Below are 18,639 nucleotides of genomic sequence, written 5' to 3' on the forward strand. Positions count from 1 at the left end.
CTGCCCTATGTTATCCATGCAGGACAGTGGCATGTGCATGTTATCAAGTCAATGTGGACTGGGAATTATACACATATGCATCAATTGCTATAACTATCATCTTCTTAGTGTATGTGCAATGTACCTCAGGAGGCACATGACCAGGATTCATCACCAAATTTGGTCTGCTGGTTAGATCATTAGCTTCCCTAGTTTGGGCCGGGTACTGATGGGGAGGGCAACGTGAACGCTGATCCGTGCCCCCCATTATAACTATGAAAAGGTTTAACATGCATTTCTCTTTAAAAATTCATCTGAGCTTGTGGGCACTAGAGTGATTACATCTCCATTTTGCCTGGTCATACCCAGCTACAGTAGTGCCCCTCTTGTTGTAAGAGACCAGTCCCGTTCTGGTTGCCTTCCATGTGGATGAAGTAGGACAAGAGGGGATCGTTGAGTCCTCTCCTTCTCTCCAGCTCCAAAATGCATTCAAACTGAATCCAATCCCACATTAGTGGTACTTGAAACTCAACAATTACTGTAATTTCCAAGATAGGAAGCCAGACTATTTTAAACAAACTTCCTCTTTGCAATAATTCAGAAACACCCTTTGGACACACATGCAGTGGGGAAATCATTTCAGTCACCAATGTACAAAATTAGGCCTTTTGTTTTCCAATTTAGCATCTGAAATTTATTTGAGAAATTAAAACCAACTGTAAGGGTTATAAAACAGCAGTCTTATGGTGAACAGGTTTTGTATTACACTTTCCTTAACTTAAATATTCATTATATCATCTGGTATAAGTGTCTATCCGTTTCTGATTCTATGAATGTTCTGTAATTTTGTACTTCATTGTTCCATATAATATATATTTTTTTAAAAAATCATTATTTCCAGCCAAAAGAACAGAGTTGTACACCAAGAAATCTGGAGTTCAAACTTCAAAGATCCTCTAGCAGTGAATTACTGAGCAGCTTAAGTACTGAGTCCAAAGAACCAAAGTCTGAACACAGAAAATCTCTAAGTAAGTTTTTTAAACTAAATAACTGTTTGTACAAGATAATTTGTATTATGTATAAAATGTAATGAAACTAGGAACTTAATATTAGGCCCTATTTTTGCCTTTGTTGGATAAATAACTTACATCTAAGCAAAGGACAATTTTTATCTGCAAGTATCTGAGTTGGGGGGACATTGTCTTCTAACCTAAATAAATTCCACAGGAAGCAAAGACATGTATCCAAGGTGTTTATTTCAAAAGTAAGAGACCTGGATCCGATCCTAACATTTTATTATAATGACTTTATTTCTATTTCAGGAAAATAATTAATTTTGATAGAGTAATTTTATCTGATAGATGTTTGTGCTCTTGAGTTGTGTAAAGGAAAAGACAGATCTTTTGCTTCAGACAACCAGAAACATTACTATAATTTTATGAAAAGAACTAAATTCCAAAAGTCTGAAGTTTTACTTTATTTGCCTAGGATGATTATAACAGAAAATTCTCTGAAACCAGTAATGATTTATTCTACTCCAGATAATCTTTCTTTTTGAAATTGTGTTGAGATGTTGAAGATTTTGTGAGGATGAAAGGCAGAGAACTTTTTCATGGCTTCCTGATGCCATACACACCATTAAAATTAGAATTGTTTCCCTTTTTCGATATGAGATGCACTTACTGATTCTAGGATAAACTTAGCTTCCCATGTGCCTTGAAATGCACACAAGTGGGGGAGCTCTGTGCAGGCAAAGGGAATTTGCCTATGCACAACTCTCTGCAGGATCGGGGTGTTAAATGCTAAGTTGATACAAGCCTTAGAAATGCCACAGCTAGATGGATGGATGATTTATTCTCATTGATAAATGGATGTAAGTATAGGTAACAACAGTGAGAACTATATATGTAAATACAAAAGTAAATTCAGTGAACTCCCTCATTTTGAAACCTATAGCCATATTTGGTTTCTGTAGCTTGTCCAGTTGAATAGATTTGTTTTTCTCTTTTTAATAGACTGTAAAGCAGTTTTGATTGTAGCATGTTAAAAATGTTCTTATATATCTTTGTATTGTGTTATTACATTGTATTTTTTGCTATACCTTTCAAAAAAGGCTCAACAAGCGGTGAAACAGTCTAAGGGCCTGATTCTGTTTCAACTAAAATTAATGGCAAAGTGCCTTGCAACTGTCTCACCGTTTGCTGACCCTTTTTGTTTTCATGGTATCATAATTCTTATATTTCACTCAACAATGATTTAGGAGACAGAACAGAAGAAACTGATCACCACCAATGACATAAACTTAGTCTACATTTCTTTTTTAGACCTTAGAGAGCTGTGAGTGGCCTCTTTCTTGTTAGAGGCTGTTTAAATACGTTAAAAATTTGAAAGTATCTGGTCTGAAATCTCACCAAACTGAAGCTTATATTTAAATACTGTAGATTGTATTGCTTAAAAATATGTATCTGGATTTTTTTTGCCCCATGAGATTAAGTAATTATGTGGAATTAGAAAAATCATAGTATTCACTTACTTATTAGCAGTCCAAGCACAAATTGTATTGTCAGTTTTCTGCCTTTGGCTTTCTATGCCCTTAATGTTCACACAAGTATCGTCGCCAGAATTATTGGCAGCTAGAGCCAAAATTGCTTTAAAAAGGCATGAGAACTGATAATGACACATTGTTAGCAGTTAACAGGTGGTCGTTTCATTGTCCAGTTTGACTGCAGAGCACAGAGAAGATATGTGCAGTATCTGCAGTAAGTGCACTTATAAAGTTATTACAAAATTTAAACAATCATCTTGCTATTACTTCCATTTTATTGATGACTGTCAGCAAAGCCAAATTAAAAAAAAAGAGATTTTTAAAGTATGTTTATTTCTCAGCCTGACAGAAACCAAGAAAGTGAAAGCTTAGGCAGACTTTTTGTGGGGAAGAAAGGCAACTGGTGTGAGTTAAAGAGCTACTGACACCTCCTGGAAAACTTTAATTACTATTCAGAGACAGTTCATATTAATCTGTAATTTTTTCTTTACATTTTAAATGTAATGCTGGTAAAAAAGTGTCAAAGGTCTGGCACACGATATTGAAAGTTTCTGCTTATTGATTGAGCAAGTATCTTGGGGACAACACCTATCCCAGGTTTCAGCCCAAACTGTCCCACCAGCGTATTCCTCAGTTCAGACCTGAGGAGACCTCTAGGTGATGAGGAGTGAGAGTTAGGTTTCTATGCTCATTTAATCTTAGTGCCTCTGCAGAGATTCCCAGAAATGATGGCAATTAGCACCACTGGTGATGATGGTTTTTGAGACAATTTGGAAAACCAGCAAACTCAGTTTTACACAGGCCCCAGAACATCAGTCAGCTCAATCATACAGACTTTCAGTCACCACTGACCTGGTCTGGATTAAATCCAATGAACTAGTATCTACTTTTCTTCTTAAATTGATAGTTTGCAAAGTTTCCCTGTGTTGGTATGGTGCTATTGATTAGAATGACCAGATGTTCCGTTTTTAAAGGGACAGTCCCGTATTTTGGCCCTCCTGCAGGTGTTCCGACTTTTTCTTAAAAATGGGCAGATTGTCCCATATTTTCTGTCTCTCCCCCCCACACTGTCTCTGTCGCCCGCCCCCCTACGCCCCCCCCCCCCCCCCGCTGCTCTGTCAGTGCAGCCCCTGCTGCGTGCCAGCTCTCAGCCAACAGGGCCCAAACCCCCGTCCCATTTCCAGCCGGTGCTGGCTGCAAGCTGCGGTGGCTGATGAGTGTGGACAGGTGTCAGGCGGAGGCCGGTTATGTGTCGCCTCTGCTGCCCACCCATTGGCCCTTTATGTGCTCCCTCTCTCACTGTCCTCTCCCTGCTTTACCCCCTCACCTCCCCAGCTCCACTGCTCCTCCATATCCCCCTGGCGGGGCATGTCCCACTCCCAGCGCTGTGTGGAGAACCAGCCCCTGGTCGGAGTGCTCAGCTCACCAGTAGATTGGCTGGCAGGATCCTTCCTTCCCTGACTGTCTCTGGCTGGGCCAGCACCCTGGGAAAGCCCAAGACCCTGTGGTCTGGGGCGCTGGCCAGGAGGATCTGAGCCCTGCATGTGCCAAAGCTGCACACAGCACAGGCATGTGGAAGCCTCTCCGCCCCTCAGCTAAGCTCTGAAATGGTGGTGGTTGGGGAAGCAATTTCCAGCCTGTTCATGGTGGGGCTTAGCACCCTCTTCACCTGACCCCCAACCCTAGGTCCTGCCCCTGGGAGCGTGGGGCTGCTCCGTCCACTAGGCACCCTCCCCTGCTGAGCCAACTCTCTGGCTGGTTCGCTAAAGCCCTTGCAGTCAGGTTCCCTGGGCCCTGGTGCACAATGCATCCTTAGGGCTTAACCCCTTCCTGCCTGCACTGTAGCTGAGGGACAGGAGGTGGCTGGGTTATGTCAGTGGCCAGCAGCAGCCTGGAGGTGTTAGCTGCCTTTTGACACTGTGGGGGAAGGAAGGGACAAGCTGCTTTCAGCCACATAGGGGGGTGGGGGGTGGGAGAGTAGAGAAGTGATGAGTTCTGCAAAGACACTGGCCAGGTCATCTCCCCCCCCACCCCACCCGCCACCCCTGCAGCTGGAAGCAGCTCCCATCCCTTCCCTCCTGCATAGTGCCAAAAGGCTGCTGCTGGCCATATTCTGGTGTGAACCCTGGCAGAAATCTGGAAAGTAGGGGCATGAGATCCTGTGCCCCACCCCCTATGTGTTGCCTTGGGAAGATGCGGCGCCAGGTACTAGGAGAGGCTGGTCCGTCAGGCATGGAGGGCGGAGAGCACCAGACAGGGAGGGTCGGGTTGGTCAGTCACTCTTCCCATGTGAGAGAGGTGTACGGGAGTGTGTGTGTGTGGGGGGCGGGGGATAGAGTTGTGTGTCACCTTTCCGCATGTGAACCCTAGAGCCTCAATTATAAGAAGGTAAATAAAAATAATCCAGCTACGCAGTATTTCTTTTTAACAGGGGCTCAGTCAACTTGATTTTAATTTGAATGTTTGTACTGCATAGTTCTGCTTGATTGCTGTTGAACTCGCTTGAATACGAGTAATTTTACCAGGTATCCCATATTCAGCATAGGGAAATATGGTCACCCTAGTATTCATAAACATTATCATTACAATCTAAGACCTCAGTCCTGCCCTCAGATATGCAGGGATCCATTATCTTGTATTTTACAACAGTAGCCACTGCACAGCTTTAATTTATACAGCTACTACTTATGCAGTAGGGTAGCCTCTTGTCCTGTTTCAATGGTAATAGGAGTGCTCAGCCCAGTTGGAACACTTTTTGCATTAAAACAGAATCCTGCACTCTGGGAGCCTGTACCTTTGGTGCAAGAAATTTGGCTAGCAACACCAGCACTCTTCAGTCAATGGCCCAGGTACAAACCCAGCCAGATTTTTTTTTTAATTAATGGGAATATTTCATAATCTGTACATGATCATTCAGACCTTAGACTTTTTCCTGAGACTGCCAACAGTTGTGCTAATTAGTGCCAGTTATAATGGTGCTTTCTGTGGTGTAGACACCTGTTCACTAGGAAATGGCCTGTGATCAGCAGGTTCATTTTACACTGGCAGTGAACAGCCGTTTTATGATAACCATTTAAATTCACCACTGATCTGGGTTGGATTCGAACTGCTGATGCTTTAGATCCCCCTATAGATAGATACGCCTATAGATAGATCTATAACTCATTACTATTCTCCTAAATAATCAAGTTCTCTAGAAAGTAGACTTTGTTTTGTGTGTTGTCAATTATAAATACTAACTTTCTGTCCACAGCCAATAAAAATCGAACTTTTTGCTCTGTAATAGGTTTAACATTTTTTGTGTTGCATATGGAGGTGGTGATTTTTGCATTTTGATCCTTATCTCATGCTTCCCCCCCCCCCACTCATTAGTGACCTCTTGTGAATGAGATAGGGTTGGAGTAGCTAGAAGCTTCTCTATTGATTGTAGGCTGGAATCCATTTTTTTCTTCCCTTTTCCAAATGGAAACAAACGGCTTCTCAGTAGGAAGAGTGCCCTTTGGCTAGTCTATCAATCTGAGGGCTGCTCTTGTCAAAATGCACAGTCACAAGCTTGATAATGCAGTACATTCCAAAAGCACTATATTTCCAACCTGTTCTCCATCATGTCCTTATGGCGTCACATTTACTCAGTCCATCACATACTTATTAATATTTTACATTTCCTTGAAAGTGATGGAATTCTATTTTTATTACAAAAGCAACAAGAATAAATACTAATTGTTGTCAGTTATTTCCTTATGCAGTGGGAACAGTAATCTGTTCCTCAGTTTTAGGTTGCCAAGGCAAAATAATTAAATATTTTAGAAATTAAAAAAAAACCCTGTGATATTAGAAAAACCCAATTTGATCTCCTTCTTTGCTGTATACTGTATATGAGCTAGAGCTGACTGAAATGACTGCATTATTTTTATTGTTTCTACTTGTAATTTTCCTTTATCTTTAAAAATGTCCTGTTTCTGTAAAGCATCCTGTACCTTCCTTAAAATCTAGGAGTTACTCATGCAATCACTCTGGATATTTAACATTTTCCTCTATATATGGGTGTTATATTTGGAAGCCAATCCCACTTATAAAGGCATACAAGTTCCAAAGGAGATGTAAAAATGAAAGTCCAGAAGATTGCTGGTGCATTATTATTAGTATTGTTATTTATTATTACTGTCATGCAAATGTGTAGGGCCATTAATCATCTCCTTCTGTGCAGGCCATAGTGGATGGATTTGCAGCAATGGGGTAGTCGAATTGCAGTGGGGTAATAGATAGTAGTCATATACATATTTTGGTACCAGCCCACCTTGCCATTGGCAATATTGAAATGCAATAGTGATTCTGGGGGATGTAGCCTACTCCTTGCTCCCCTGGCTCGTGAAGCTGTACACTGGCCATTTTGACATCTCCAGGAAAAGATTCATCTATCAGCTCAGAAAGTGCAGAATGATTGCTGAATGTGCTTTTGGCAGATTGAAGGGATGATGGTGATGTTTACTCACTAAATTGGATCTCAGTGAGAAACATATCAGTGTTTATGTTGTTTCCTGCATAGTATGTGTGAGACAAAGGGAGAAAAGTAGTTGCCAGAGTGCAGGACAGAGGGGGAGTAACTATCTGCTGATTTTGAGCAGCCAGATTCAAGGACTATTATAAGAGCCTAATATGGAGCTGTGTGGTTGAGGGATGCTTTGAAAGAACACTTTAACAGTCATCCATCCAGTAGTGTTCTGTTCTGGAATGTTCTCTGGTCCTGCAGCTTTGGATGCTGCTAGGAATTGTTGCTGTTCATTTATAAATAAGTCTGGATGTTTTCCTGAACCTATGTGCTTGGCGTACGTTTACAAGTATTGTTTGCTTTGATTACCACTATGCAGTCTGCAGTATTTATCCTGAACTAATACATTTGATTCTCCAAAACGAGAAATTTATTGAGCAGGAAAAAAAATGCAGAAATTCAATGTGCAAAAACCTCACAGGCAATGTTATACAAATTTTTAACATAACTTAATGGGGGTAATTTAAAAGTAAAAGGATGTAAATATTTCTATCTATTTGAATGTAGTCCTTTGTGGGTATATCTATACCCACTGTCATTCTCACAGGTCAGTGTATGTGAAGCTGTGGCTCTCCTTGCAGAGTGGTAGGGGCAATGATGCACCCTGTGATGCCATGTAGTATGTTGTGGGGTTTGAGAGCAGCTATCATGGAATTCTCCAAGGTCTGCAGTATTTTGGTTTGCTGCCTGAGAAGACCCATTATGTCCTGGTTCATTTCCTGCTCATTGTCCTGCTGGGAGTCCTGGATCTTTTTCCTGTCCTCTGTCTTTCTCCATGATGTCGGTCATATTGGCCTGCAGGATCTTGCTGAACTTATCCTCCCTAGTCCACTTCTTTTTCCTCCTCCTCTGGGTCAGGACTTCTGCATCCATGGAGGAGGCACCCTTCAAAGGACGCCATGCCAAAAACTGATGATAAAGACAAACAGATGTATCATTGGTTTACAGACACAAGGGAGAGAGAAAGATAAGTTTCAAAACTCCCTTCTCTTATTCTCTTAAATATTTTTAATAAGAAATACATATTGGCACTTCAGCTTGGGAGTGCCTCAGCAAGTCCCAGCCCATGGTAAATGGGACTCTCCAGTCCCAGCCATGGTAAATATCACACAAATAGGGACGGAGGGGAAGAATTTTTTTTGTTAATTGGAGTGATACAATTTCAATCCCTATTCCATCAGTATGAGTACAGGGCAATGACACTGAATATTGACACTATTTTCCAAGGTAGTGGTGATATTAGCTGATATCTTGCTCCTGAGGGTCACAAAGGCACAGTGAGCACAACTGCTACTTGTGTCCCACCCGGGCCTGTGTACCGCTAGGCTGTTTACTGCAATGGTGCCAGCCAAATTCATCACCGAATGGTGTGGAAAAGTGTCCTACTGCAGAAGAAGAAATAAGGCAGCCATCCCTGGAAACCTTCAGGAGAAAATTGCAAAGTATCTCCATGAAAGTTTTGTCACAATATCTCAGTAGGATAAAAGGGGCATTCCTATGAATATAAACAAACTGCTCCAGATGGTTCCCCCTGACCCTGCTGCCACCTAACCTGATGGCTCTACTTCTGTTTGTTGTACCTTTAACTCTTCTTGTATGAGTAAAACAATAAAAAGTCGATACTTTTTGCTTGGCGATGGGCCTTGCACCATCTTTACATTTAAGGATTATAAGGAAAAATCTATGCACACACTTAACCGGAGTCCCTTCCCCTTCATCATCTCATCAGTGCTCTGCTGGTGGGAATGGCTAGACTGTGGTGGAGTCTCAAATAGGTCTTGGCTTATGACATGGCTGGAGTCCCCTGCCAAGTCTCCCCTCTTGTCCTTGTCCTCATCTTCCTCTTTACTATTCATAACAGAAGTCTTTTTCCTCAGGCTTCACCAAGGTATCCACCGTGGTCTGCAGAGTGCTTTTGCAGTCTCCACCAACTATGGCATGCAGTGCTTGAAAAAGTGCCAGGTCTGCAGCATAGCACCTGTTGGCCTCCCCAGGCTTGCAGTATCCCTGGCAATGTTCCTTTGTTTTCACACATCACTGCTGTTGATCTCTGCCGTACCCCTTTGCCTGCAGCCCCCATGCAATCTGCTCATACATGTCCACATTTCTGTGGTTAGTCTGCAGCTGTGTTTGCACAACTTATTCTCCACACAGGCCCAGGAGATCCAATATCTCCTGTTTACTCCAAGCAGGAGCATGTCTAGTGCATGGAGCTGTCATGGGCGGTTGGGCAGAACAAGGGAGAGTTGCTAGGTGTGTTTGCAAGGTGGGCAAGCAGGAAAAGTTGTTTCAAAAACATGTTTGGCAGGGGAGATTAAAGGGGTGCATGGTTTCTGGTCTCTGTGAAGCCAGAGCAGTGAAGTTTAACAGTCATACATCACTGATTACTGACCTCTGACCAGATTTGATTGTGGTCTGTGGATCTTGTACTTTGCTGATGAGGCTACTGCAAATTGTGTTGGCAAGCTCCACATCTGATAAGAAGAAATGGAATTTAAAATAGTGACAAGTGCAGTCACTATTTCAGGGAATGGGGCATTGTGGGACAACTGTTGGAGGACTCTCAGAGTTGACACAAGTCATGCAGTGTCTACGCTCACTGTGTCAACCTCAGTAGGTCAACCATGGTTCTACTCCATTTTGGGGAGGTGATTTTACTGTGTTGCTGTCTAAAAGCAATAGATGTTCTTTGAATGAATGTTCTGCTGCTTTTTAATATGTCATTTTATTATTATTATTATTATTGCATCAGGTCATTTATTGCATAATGATTTGTATTTACTTTTCTAAATCCTTCCAGAATTTATTATTTGGGTTTAATAGCATATTTTTAAATTGGGCATAACCAACTTCCATGTAAAAGTTTGGCAGAGAATTGCTGCATGTTCACTTAATTCATTTTTATTGAACCAAGTCCAGATTTTAAGTCAGGAAGAAGTTAGAAATTAATCATATTTGAACAGGATCATTAAATTTTCCTTTACCTACTAGAACAGCAGGGTCATTATAGAACCATGAAAAGTTAGCTCACTTATTAATCTTTACAATTACATAAAAGTGATCATTTTCATAGTACTTAAGAGTAGCTAATGCCCATTATTTGAAGAGTATGTTGGTATATTACAATATAATATAATATAATATATTATTATAGATGTGACCTGTGACTCATTGGTCTATTCACTGACACACAACTCACTGTGAAGTTATTTGTTAGAGCTTGGATAATCTTTAATTGTTTCATGCTTCTCATGGTCATTTGTGGGGCATACCAGTGAATAGCAAGATAGTGAGGTATTAATTACCTCATTATTACTTAATTATCATTATTGCATACTTAATTTTTATGGAGAATTATAGCATAAAGGAAGACATATTATACTGCCCACTACTTGAATGACAGTGATAGCTAATGTAAGTTAAAGAAAATCAATCAGAAATCTTCACTATAGATTATTATCTTGGTTTTTTCTTCTTCCTTCTCCTGCAACCACTTCTCATATTTGACTTTGAAACCCAACGGTTTAAACTGGGTTCTTGTTTCAGTGGACTAATCCCCTTTCATAAATCATGTTCAAGTGCTGAAATAATTTGCACATCATTTAAAGTGTATTTGCTTTGAAACATTCACCTCAAGCCCTTTTGTATATTCTTTCTCTCTAAAGATTTGTAGTATTTGTTTTGTTCTCTGAGGTATAAAAGACCTGGGTAAACTTTATTCCTGTTGTTTCAAGATTAGTGAAATAAAATACATATTTATTCAACTGGGACTGAAAGAAGCTTTAGTAAAGACGATCATACATATGACCCTTGGGAATGTTATAATATAAAATGTCTGTCTTAAAATCTCTTTAGAGTTGTTCAAAACAGTAACGAAAGACTTAAGTTAAAAAAACCAGCCACACATGCATTTTTTACAAACATTTCTTTGTTGCAAAGAAGAGAGCTGCCATATATTTTTCTTAACAAAATAAATTTCTATTGATAAAGGAACAAAATTCATACAAGGGCAAGAAGCTATCAGGCATTGAACAAATAGTCTAACTTTGCATCCACTGAACTAAAATGTACACTGTAATGATATTGTTTTTATAGGATGCTACATTTTGAAAAACCTATAGAGCTAATTTAGCATAACTATATAATGTCTCCAGGAGAACCATGAAGAAATTATGAACAACATTTCAGAAATGTAAGTATTAGTAGAGGCAATTATGTTCTGAGACTTTCTATATTCTCAATGAAAGATTAGCTTTTTTGTAGCTGGATAAAAATATTTGCTTCTACTAGACTGCTTTCAAACCCCATTATCAAACATTGGTTGCTCCAACTTGGTGCAGTCTTTGCATGCCTCACAAAGTGAACTCTGATGCATTTTCCAAGGTGGACCTTGATTTCTTTTTGCATACTATGGTGGATCATAATATGTTGTGGTACCTTCCAGAAATACTTCATCCCTCTCAGCCATACATCATCAGTTGTATCATTTTCTATTTCCATTTCCCAGAATGAAAGAACATATTTTCATTCTTTTACTGGTAGGTGCTAAAATGAGCCATGAATTTTCACTACTACCAGAGATATCTTCCACTACTGAAACTTTGTCTTCCCCACCCATTCAGCCACAACTGAGAAAACTGAGAGCTGGAATGAAAGGATGTGACTTATTGAACTTTGTTTTATGAAAAGGCACCAGTAATGGTAGTCTGTCAACACTTCTGTTTGCAGTAATTTGGAAATCTCTTGTAATGATTATTAAAATGACTATCCCAATGGCAATGCCAGCAAAACTGATTCTCAGAAGGCATTGTATTCAGAGGTTTCTCTGCTATTTATAACTAATCCAAATGCAATCCTCCTGATATTTTGGAAGGAATGTAATAGAAATAAGAAGGTTTTTAGGTTATAAAAGTCTAAATTAAACTAAATCAGGGAGACTGTAATTCAGGCTCTCAGATGCAGATAGGGATTACTTACTGGCTAGTTTCAGAGTAGCAGCCGTGTTAGTCTGTATCCGCAAAAAGAACAGGAGTACTTGTGGCACCTTAGAGACTAACAAATGTATTAGAGCATAAGCTTTCGTGGACTACAGCCCACTTCTTTGGATGCATATAGAGTGGAATATATATTGAGGAGATATATATACACATACAGAGAGCATGAACAGGTGGGAGTTGTCTTACCACCTCTGAGAGGCCAATTAAGTAAGAGAAAAAAACTTTTGAAGTGATAATCAAGATAGCCCAGTACAGACAATTTGATAAGAAGTGTGAGAATACTTACAAGGGGAGATAGATTCAATGTTTGTAATGGCTCAGCCATTCCCAGTCCTTATTCAATCCTGAGTTGATTGTATCTAGTTTGCATATCAATTCCAGGTCAGCAGTCTCTCGTTGGAGTCTGTTTTTGAAGTTTTTCTGTTGTAAGATAGCCACCCACAGGTCTGTCATTGAATGGCCAGACAGGTTAAAGTGTTCTCCCACTGGGTTTTGAGTATTATGATTCCTGATGTCAGATTTGTGTCCATTAATTCTTTTGCGTAGAGACTGTCCGGTTTGGCCAATGTATATGGCAGAGGAGTATTGCTGGCACATGATGGCATATATCACATTGGTAGATGTGCAGGTGAACGAGCCCCTGATGGTATGGCTGATGTGATTAGGCCCTATGATGATGTCACTTGAATAGATATGTGGACAGAGTTGGCATCGGGCTTTGTTACAAGGATAGGTTCCTGGGTCAGTGTTTTTGTTCAGTGATGTGTGGTTGCTGGTGAGTATTTGCTTTAGGTTGGGAGGTTGTCTGTAAGTGAGGACAGGTCTGTCTCCTAAGATCTGTGAGAGTAAAGGATCATTACTGGCTAGGTTCACCTTTTTCCCTGATAGAGAAATCTTTTAAATATTTATACCTTCCAGGTTGGAGGATGCATTTCATTTAAATTATGACCCTCCAATCCTAAAAATTTAAAGAAGCACTTACTGGATGGAAGCCCATTACTGTCTCTTGGATTGGGTGTATTAACACTTTAAAAAAGAATGTGCGTCCCAGGATCTATTTGTTCCACCAGCTGCCTGCTGACATGCCAGATAAACAGTTTAAGGACAAGCATATTAAAGAAGCATGTACAGTTGGAGCACTTAAAAACGTACATTAGTCTGAAATACTCCCCCAGTCCCAGGAATGTCCCATACCTTTAAATTGGGAATTCCATTAGAACCAGTGCAGTCTTTCAAACTGTAAGAGGGTGCCCACTATATATAATTGTGATTTGTGTAGGTAAAAACTTCAGGGAAAAGCCTTCGTGACAGGAAGATCAAGGGATGGAGAAAGTCAGGTGCTTAATTAAGACCAGACTACAACAGGCCCTTATGCCGAGGGAGGGCATCAAGAGCTTCGCCCCCCTGCATGGCTTTCACAAGGGCCTCTCAGAATCACATTCTCTGCACCGGTGAAGACAGCCTGACCTGATCCCTCCGTGTGCAGCTGCAGGACCAGAGGAGAGTTGGAGCTATAGCTCAACACTCCACTGCACAAATCCACAGACAAGAGAGTTCCTAGGGTGCAGCTTGTACAATCTGCCTGTGCACAGGTGAGATTGTCTCTCCCTGAGCTCCCCAAGGACAAAGTAGCCCTGATTCCTCCTGCTTGGGCAAGGTGCTAAATTCCACAATTTGGCCCTTACTGTGTTCCAGGTTCCCAGGAAATGTGAAATGCAAGGGTTCAGTGAGGTGGCTTTGAATAATGTTTCTTAAAAGATCATTGTAAATCGTGAACAATTTTCATTCCATTATAAACACAAGGGGCGATATCCTGGCTCCATTGACATCAATGGAAATTTGGCCATTGTCTTCACTGGAGCCAGGATTTCACGCAAGTTGTACTCAACTCTATTATTGTTATTGAAAAGTTGAGCAGGGACAAAAATAAAACACAGTGGCCTTTTATGCATTCTGGGTCCTTTGCACCATTCAAGTGATGCAGTGCAGCCCTAAATCTGTCTTGACTGGCCAGTTAAGCTGGATTTATATCTCTTTGCATTACTGAAGTTGAAGCTCACTGGTAAATCTGGCCCATGGCTCATTGGAAGTCCAGCTTCTCCAAAAATAAGTGCAAACTCTGCCATTATTCCAATCTACCATATTAAAATAAGTTTCCATCTTCTATTAAAGTTAGTGGATGGAACAATTCAATGTTAAGATTTTAATGACATGCCGTTTAAATGATGTGAAAATGCAAGATTCTTAGGAGCTGTGCAATATGGTGTCCAATAACATTTACCATAAATAAATATCAAAACAGTTTATAATTCTCATGTGTTCTGGTGGACTATGCACTCACACAATCATTGATAGGGAAAAAGGCTTAGGAATAATCATGGGTAACTAATGAAGATGTCTTGTCCACCCCACAGAAGCAGTTTAAAAAGCAAATAGATATGGATCTCTGCTAAGTAAGCCTGTTTACATAACATAATTGCCTTCTACTGAAAGAAGCTTAAGCTACAGTAACAGGAGTCAGACACAGTGATGCCTTAGGAACGTGGGGAGAAGATAACCAAAGACTGTGGCATTGGAAGTCAATGGGGACTTTTCCATTTACTTCTATATTAACCAAAATTAAAGCAGGGTGCAAAATGGATAGAGAAATGTACTGAAAAAAAAATACATGGTCTTGAGGGGTCCTTCAATTTTGATTGGTAAATGCTGTGGTGCTCTCCAGGCACAACATCAAAGAGTGAGAGTTCTAATTTCCAGCTGAACACTTGTTATGAATATAGTACTATGGCAAAAGTGACATCATTGACACATTTAAACCCTACAAACCAACTGAGAATCAGACAGAGAAATACCAAGTCACCCTTTAGAAACTCTCACCTAAGCAATTTGAGATTTTGAGAAGGCGGTAATTAGATTTCTGGATTCAGTCACTGGGAAAATGAAGCTGAGAATCAATAAAATGGTCAGATTCGAGGGGAAAGGAGTGAAATGAGTGGGCAAACTTAAGGAGCAAAGAGTTGAGAGATAAGGGAAGGGAAATCAGATGAGGGGATGCAGAAGCACATTTGGCTTGCTGAATCATTTGTAAGACTTTTGCCTCCCTCTGAAGAATGGCATTAGATATTCCCACTGGAAGAAGTAGGATGCCAGACTAGATCAATGGTCTTATCTGGTATGACATTTTTTTCTGAGTCATTTAGGAATGGTAAAATGTAGAGTAGGAAAGGAAGCTATTATTGAAGTGCTTTCTGTCATTAATGGGAAGGACAGGATACCCAAATGAAAAATGTTCTTTGACACTAACCTTTTCTCCCTCTTGGTTATTAGTACCGAAAACTCAGAAAGCAAGAAGTGTACTTTTCTGAAACAATTCTTCAATGTTCAATGAATCTGGAATACATAGTTTGTCCCCACCCAAGTTTTAGGTTATTCATAAAAATAAAGCTATCATATTCTGAGAAGAAATAGTCACAATATCTTTGAAACACTCAAAGTGGTACTCATAGTACCATGAATTTGGACAGTAAGCCTTCAGAAGATTAAGGACTCTGATTTCTGCTTTACTTATTCATTGTGAGCTTGGAAGGTTTCAGATATCAAGCACATATTGAGTTTTATTACTTGATAGCCTAATTGCATTTGTATTATCTTTCTCCTTAATAATATTTTCTTTCTTTGTGTTGGATTTCATCCAAGTATTGTACTTCCATGAAGTAGTTTTCTGGAAAATGTTTTGCTTAAACTTTGATGCTTAACTACTTAACATGTGAATGTTGTCATAAGGTGCTGTTTCCTGATAATAGAATTTCCTTTCTACAGGACTTTGCTTACATATATTAGAGCTCTTGAAATAAGGCTTTTTGTGCACAAGATAAGCTTTGGATAAGCATCTCAAGTTTTGGGTGCTTATCTGAACCATATCCAAACTCTAAAGTTTGTCCTTCATTAGTTGTTTTGCTTCTCACTTTAAAGGTTCAATTATGCCATTAAGTATGTTTTTATATAGGTTAAATCCTGCTTCAGTTTATCAACTGAAGCATTGATTTTAAAGCTAAAACCATTCTCCTTTAGGCCAGGTCTACAGTTGGGATTTGCCCCAGGTTTAGCCATGGTAGGACAGGCATCACTATAACTGCAGCAGTATAAACCCCAAGTGTAGTCAGAGTAAGCCTCTTTAAACTACACTTTGCACCAATTTAACTTGTCCCTGTTTCAAGGAAGGATAAAATACAGTATGTAAATTGTGGTTTATAGTGATTTACCCATTTGCACTAGCAAGTTACACCAGTTCAGCTATACTGGCAGCTGGACGCTGAAGGCTGAAAGCCCCAGTGTAGACAAGGTCTTACATTCAGAAATTGCTCCTTTATGCACTAGAGATATGTATAGGGTACAGGAAGCCCTCCACAGCACACTCACAGGGGGTGCCAGGCATGGTTGGAGAATCAGGGGCAGCAAGGGCTACTGGCAATGTTAATGCTCCCAAAGGGGGTATACTGAGAAAGGTGACAGTTGGATCATGCCTTCCTCCCCTACATCTGTGTACCAACATGGCTTTGTCATGAAAATTCTATTTACTTCCTTTGAGCAGATAGAGCAAGTAGTGTCCTCCCTGTGCTCCTCTCCTGTGGCTAGAAGCATTGGGCTACATTCTCTGAGCCCAAGTGACACAAAGGGACCAGAATCTGGCTGCAGCTGCCTGTCTGAGAACTGGCATAAAGCCAGCAAAGCCGACTTCTACACCAGCTCCATCCTCACCTCAGCATAAGGAGCATCTCATGGGAGAGAGAAGATGTGTTGGCATAAGACAGGGATGGGTCACAGTGCAGCTTCTGTGCTATTTCTCAGCTGGCTTGTAGTCCATTATGGCATGATCCAACCCCCAATGAAGTCAGTGGAAACACTCCCTTGGGAAGATCTGCAACGGAAGCAGGCCCTTTGGGATCATGCAAGTTGGCCTGAGCATCAAGGAGCCATAACCAGCTCCCTCATGCAGTTCCTCCTCTCTTTTTCTCCCTCTCCCTGTCACCCCCAAACAACATAGAAACATCACACAAGAAACAATCCAACCCACAGTCTGTTTTACACCTTTCCCCCTACCCAGTGTAGAACAGATTCATGGAAGAGCCATAACTGAGCCCATAAACTTTCCCTTCCTTTGTTTTTAGTTTGTGTGTTTATTTCACATAGCTCCTAAAATACCTTCATTACAGATCTTTTTCCTTTGTGCAAATTCTTCAACACTAAGCCCTTGTCTACACTACAGATTTATGTCGACATAAGGCAATTACGTCGACCTAACTCTGTAAGCATCTACCCCAAAATGTTGCGACCCTCCAATGTAACTCTCTTGCTATGCCAATTTAATAACTCCACCTCCACGAGAGGCGTAGCTCTTAGATCAACATAGTTAGGTCAATGCGGTGTCAGTGTAGACTCTGCATTGCTTAAATCAACTGTTGCTGCCCCACACTGACAGATCGGTGCAAGCACTCCTGATGAGGACGCGCACTGCCAACACAAGGAGTGTCGTGTGAACCTGCAAACACGATTTACTTTGGTGGTTCTATGTCGACGTAACTTAGGTTGACATAATATTGTTATGTAGAAATACCTAAGGAACTGTCTTTTTTAAAAAAGGCTGTAATTGTTCGAATGTTTGTACATTCAATTGTATTTTAATCAATACAACATATATAACTTGGATCAGAAAAGTAAAGTGAAGCTCGTGGCGGTAAAGATCAGTCTGTCTAGGACCTCTGCAATCTGTGAAAATGAATGTAGGAGACTATTACAAGCAGGGCCGGCTCCAGGCACCAGCTAAAAAAGCAGGTGCTTGGGGCGGCCAATACCAAGGGGCGGCACTCTGGCTGCTATTGGGGCGGCACGTCCGGGTCTTCGGCAGCGGGTCCCTCAGTCCCGTTCGGAGTGAAGGACCTGCTGCCGAATTGCCGCTGAAGAGTGGAGTGGCACGATTGTGCTGCCACGGCTTTTTTTTTTTTTCTGCTTGGGGCGGTAGAAAACCTGGAGCCAGCCCTGATTACAAGAGCTTTGGTTAAGGAAAGAAGTAAAATTACTTCTTTAGCACATGAAATTATTCTCTTTAAAAGCACCTTTGTTCAATTACACCTAGTAATGATTTACTTGTGGTAGAGATAACTTGATAAAATAGAAAGGACACAAATTTAATAATAATGTTTATATAGAAAATGGAGCTCAGCTCTTTGACTAGCTATTCCTTGACTACCTTCAAGACAATGGATGTGGGTCTCTTCTTCACAAGAAATTCCATTTGCCTTGTTATGCAAACCCTGCTGCTGACTTCTTATTTAAAAAAACAAACGCACATCCCTTGGCATTTGCTGTTTCCTGGTATGCTAACATTTCTTGGTATTCAAATAATAAATTTTAATATGAATAATACCATGTGTCTTTAGCTGTTCATTGAAGGAAACATTATCAACTTGTTGGTTCTTATAACATATGTAGTATAGGTCAAATCCAGTCCTTCACTCTATGGGTTGCACTAAGAAGCTCATTCTGGTTCTAGAAAAAAAATAAGGTTATAC

The 18,639-nt window shown here is 40.6% G+C and overlaps 1 protein-coding gene across 3 annotated transcripts in view; it reads left to right on the plus strand.

Moving 5' to 3' along the window:
* Nucleotides 1-18,639, plus strand: part of ARHGAP15 (Rho GTPase activating protein 15) — a 456,603-nt gene that overhangs the window by 235,290 nt on the left and 202,674 nt on the right. For all 3 annotated transcript variants that reach the window (XM_065561627.1, XM_005305087.4, XM_065561626.1), the window contains exon 8: nt 881-1,007. In XM_065561627.1, the coding sequence (XP_065417699.1) occupies nt 881-1,007 (127 nt within the window). The remainder of the gene's footprint in view (nt 1-880; nt 1,008-18,639) is intronic.

This window comes from Chrysemys picta, chromosome 11 (assembly GCF_011386835.1).
Source record: "Chrysemys picta bellii isolate R12L10 chromosome 11, ASM1138683v2, whole genome shotgun sequence".
NCBI lineage: Eukaryota > Metazoa > Chordata > Testudines > Emydidae > Chrysemys > Chrysemys picta.